At 37.9% G+C, this 3,875-nt stretch overlaps 1 protein-coding gene across 4 annotated transcripts; it reads left to right on the forward strand.

Annotated features, from left to right (window-relative positions):
* Nucleotides 1–814: 814 nt before the first annotated feature.
* On the forward strand, nt 815–2,852 carry LOC121974824. 4 transcript variants are annotated; one of them, XM_042526075.1, is made up of 6 exons: nt 817–1,017; nt 1,100–1,170; nt 1,931–1,979; nt 2,048–2,154; nt 2,249–2,331; nt 2,405–2,852. In XM_042526075.1, exons 1-6 carry the CDS (start codon nt 969–971, stop codon nt 2,709–2,711), a joined length of 666 nt encoding a protein of 221 aa, XP_042382009.1. In that variant the 5' UTR covers nt 817–968; the 3' UTR covers nt 2,712–2,852. The 4 variants fall into 4 exon arrangements, with proteins under 4 accessions (XP_042382008.1, XP_042382009.1, XP_042382010.1 ...); XM_042526077.1 differs by having other exon boundaries at nt 830–1,017; nt 1,892–1,979; XM_042526074.1 differs by having other exon boundaries at nt 815–1,017; nt 1,931–2,154; nt 2,251–2,331.
* The last annotated feature ends 1,023 nt before the right edge of the window (nt 2,853–3,875 follow it).

Genomic DNA, 3,875 nt, shown 5'->3' on the forward strand with positions numbered 1-3,875 from the left:
TAACGAGGTAATGGATGGTGAGACTATAAATAATAAGTATTTATATTAAGAGCTATGATACGCTCAAGGAAAAATCTCAATGAAATATTCAAGGATAGACACATAAATTCATGACCCACTATTTCACTTTTTGTAGGTCTCATTATTTTATATGTCTATCTTTGAGTATTTCATTGAGATTCTTTCCTTAAGCATATCTTTTTTCTTATATTAAATGAATATGAGTATATATGAATAATAAAAAAGATATTAATATAATAAATATATGACATGGGAATTCATAGTTTTTGAAATGGTAAAAAATAAATTAATAGACTAATTCGTATTAATGCCCTTCTAAATATGACATGGACTTTTGATTAGTTACGAATACAAGGTTTTACCCTTTTGGGATTTGGACATTGTGGCAAAAGGTGAATATGTTTGTCCCTAGCGCCTTCGTTAATCCGTCTCAGGGCCAACACGGAGGAGGTAAATCACGGACGACTATTAACCTTTGGAATAATGACTAACACATAAGGGAGATATTTATCTCGACTTTGTCGAGATTCGAACCCCAGACCTCATTGCGACAACACCTCATGCGTTAGTCTCTAGACCCATCAGAGGGGCCATTTTGGGATTTGGACATGAAATAAGGTGAAGAGGGGTGGACTATTTTTATAATTAAATCAAATTTTGGAGGGTAACAATAGGTAGTTTGAAACTATGAAGAAATGTTTTAAAAATTTGATGAATTTTAGGAGGTAAAATGAAAATATTTCTATAATTTATTTGAGATTATTGTTGGGCCTCCAATTCAAAATTCGAAGGAAGGTTCAAGAGACATCTGAATCGGCCTTTAGGCTTTAGCGAATCGACGCTTGTTTTCTAGGGTTTCTTCCGTTCCGTTCTTGTGGCGGTGTTTCGCCAGGGGAGCGATCGAGAGTATCTCGGCGATATAGGGTTCCTTACCGGCCGCTAAAACGATGTCAGGCAAGGAAGTGCGCGAATACACCAACCTCAGCGACCCGAAAGGTATAATTATACTTTTGAGGTAGCCACCGTTCTCATCGAAAAGGAATTACGAAGTGTCAACTTGTTTGGTTCGTGTTGGCAGATCGAAAATGGGGCAAGGGAAAGGACAAGATCGATGACGAAGATATCACGTTCCAACGGATGGTAGCAAAGGTTAGCCAATCGGCCCTTCTGTAGGTCACAATTTGTTGAATTCTACCAACTAATTTTAGTTGATCAGAAAGAATTTTTTATTCTTTTTCTTTTTAATTTTATTTTATTGTACTACCTCCTTTTATGCTGTTTAGTAAATAAGCATTTGGTATCATGCTGCACCTGGCTGTTACAAGCCTTAGCCCCGTGTCTAATTTATTCCTAACTACTCAAGTTTTGATATATTCCAGGGGATATAGATGATGATTTCTGCATAAAGTCGCTAGTTGATTGACCTTGGCTGTAGGAATTTCAATTTTGTTATTCAAGATGAATTCTTGTACTATGAAGGCTGTGTTAGCTTATCATTGTAACTTGTAACAGCATTCGCTGTTGGCATTATGTGCTGTGTTAGAGTAACATATTGAAACTTTTTAATTTATCATCTGTTTATGTCCAACATGCCAACTTGGTATTCCATTTATATCTTATAAGATTGGAAGGAGCAACAAACAAACAAGGATATGACTGAAAAGTTGCATATACTGAATTTCAACTCCCAATGGAACTTTGAAAAAAAAATTTTAGTCTAAGATATACTTGCTATTTTGACAATAGCCAAGCTGAGCTAAAAAAACATGAGCTAAGTTGGTTTATACACAGATGATTTATTTAAACTTTGTTGTACTTTGTCTAGATTTGTAATATTCTGGTTCCCATTTTCTGATAACATGCCCCGCAGGGATATTGGCTTTTCCTATCGGGCGGTTGATCTTTGCAGATGCAGGAAGTTGCCGGTGAACGTGGAGGATACCTTCATGGGCGAGGCGGTACTTGTTTTTACTGGTTTCTAGCAGTATGTTTTCCAATGATTTCATTGAGTCTGCTATATCTTCAGCTTTGGACAGCGATGACTTGCTATACCTTAAGGAACAGATGGAAGCTGAGGAAGATGCTGAACGGCTTCTTCGACGGACTGAAAAACGGGCATTTGCTGCATTTAAAATATCCTCATTGGATGAGATTGCATTATAGGCATTATATTTCTGTTTCTCCTTTTTGTTTCGTTTCTTTTTTATTTCCATGACTGTCTGATCACAAAGCTGCAAGTTTGGTGGATTCGTCACCTGCACCTTTGCCCTTGCCACTTCGGGTTGAACCAAAGGCAAAGAGTGGAATAAGGTACTCTATTTTATGTCAGGTTATTGCTGCATTGCACTGACTGGAAATTGATCTTCATTTGTTTGATGAGCAGACAGCAGGATATCTTGAAAAAAATTATCCAGGTTATGCCAAAGAAGCAAAAGGTTTCAAGTCATAGTTTGCTGCAATCTGAGCATTCCAACCAATCCTCATCTGGAAGAGGTTCGATACCCGTAGACAGTGAGGGAAAACTGGAAAAGAGTCTCTCTCCTTCAAGGCCATCAGAAGTTCATAAAATTTCATGTTCAGTTGTCACCAACTCACCACAGCGAGAGCAAGAACAGGAGGTAGATGCAAGGCCAGAGACTACTGTCAAAAGTTTGCTTGGATTAGCATATGAAAGCTCTGACGAGGAATGAGCAAGCTGGAGAGATCAAATGTGTTTTTGGATTCACTTCCAATTCGACTGTTTCGTTTTTAAAATTTAAATTTAGATCTTCTTGGTCTGTCATACAGATTTTGAGTGTTTGAGCAATTTGTTGGTAGTAGGCATTGCAAGATGAGTAAATGTGCTGTATCGTAACGGGGCACAGCGGTTTGTCGGCTTGTGAGATTTTCATATTGTGCGGCGGCTCGTACTTAAGAGCAGGGATCTTCTAGTCCTCTTTTAGCCGACCAGGTTTTAGTCCATTGCACTGATTGGAGGGATTCAATGGTCTCCGTCTATTTATTGATTGGAGGGATTCAATGGTCTGCACTTGCTAAACAAGTGGAGATTACTGAATCCTTCCAATCACTGCCCCTGGTCAGGGGCGGATCCAGATGATTCGCGTCCCTATTGCTCAAACTATTATAGAGTACATTGACTACTAATTATTTTACATTGCCTTGAGTTATGTGGTGTTTATAAATTTAACTCATTTGACACTCCTATGCCCAGTTTACTTAATAGGACAGGTTTGCTGAAAGGGTGGGAATTGAAATATTTGTCCACTTTTTACAAAACGAAAGATGGCTCGAAGGATGAATTGTCAATCAGATGACTTTTGGCTAAGATACTTAAATTTTGGTTGAATACATCTAATTTTGTCCGTCAGCTATTGTTTCTAGTGTTTTTTTTTCTACATTTTATTTCGAACATATTAACCACCATAAGTAGTCTCACTTTGTGATCAACGATGAATGACTTGAGTTAGCAGGGTAGTTTAGAAATATTAGTTCTAAGATTAACATATTTGCTTTGTTCTTGATTAACAGTTGGACAAATCTTGCTTTGTTCTGTTTATTTAGAGAGATTAATCTGGCCAGATACACCAATCATTTGCATATTGAATGCTTTCACATCATCAGATGATCTCCTCCCACCTAAATTGCATTGCGATATTAATAATGTCACCAATACCAAATATATATTAGCATGCATGACGGGCCTCTGGCTGCCTATCATTGGTGCAACCATTCTCACCTCCCCTAACGGCTATTCAGTCAGCAAAGCTGATCATCGAAGGTCTTAGCAGACTGAGTTGTTGACCAACATAACTTGACAAAAGCAATCAATACGCCACCTTTAAGAAGGTCACTCG

Source organism: Zingiber officinale, chromosome 4B, assembly GCF_018446385.1.
Source record: "Zingiber officinale cultivar Zhangliang chromosome 4B, Zo_v1.1, whole genome shotgun sequence".
In the NCBI taxonomy this organism is placed as follows: domain Eukaryota; kingdom Viridiplantae; phylum Streptophyta; class Magnoliopsida; order Zingiberales; family Zingiberaceae; genus Zingiber; species Zingiber officinale.

Bases quoted from the DNA above. Each gene is read 5' to 3' on its own strand.
- LOC121974824 (XM_042526074.1), top strand. From the start codon at position 969: ATGTCAGGCAAGGAAGTGCGCGAATACACCAACCTCAGCGACCCGAAA. The intron at 1,018-1,099 runs GTATAATTATAC...TCGTGTTGGCAG, and splicing joins CAACCTCAGCGACCCGAAAG to ATCGAAAATGGGGCAAGGGA. The intron at 2,332-2,404 runs GTACTCTATTTT...TTTGATGAGCAG, and splicing joins AAGGCAAAGAGTGGAATAAG to ACAGCAGGATATCTTGAAAA.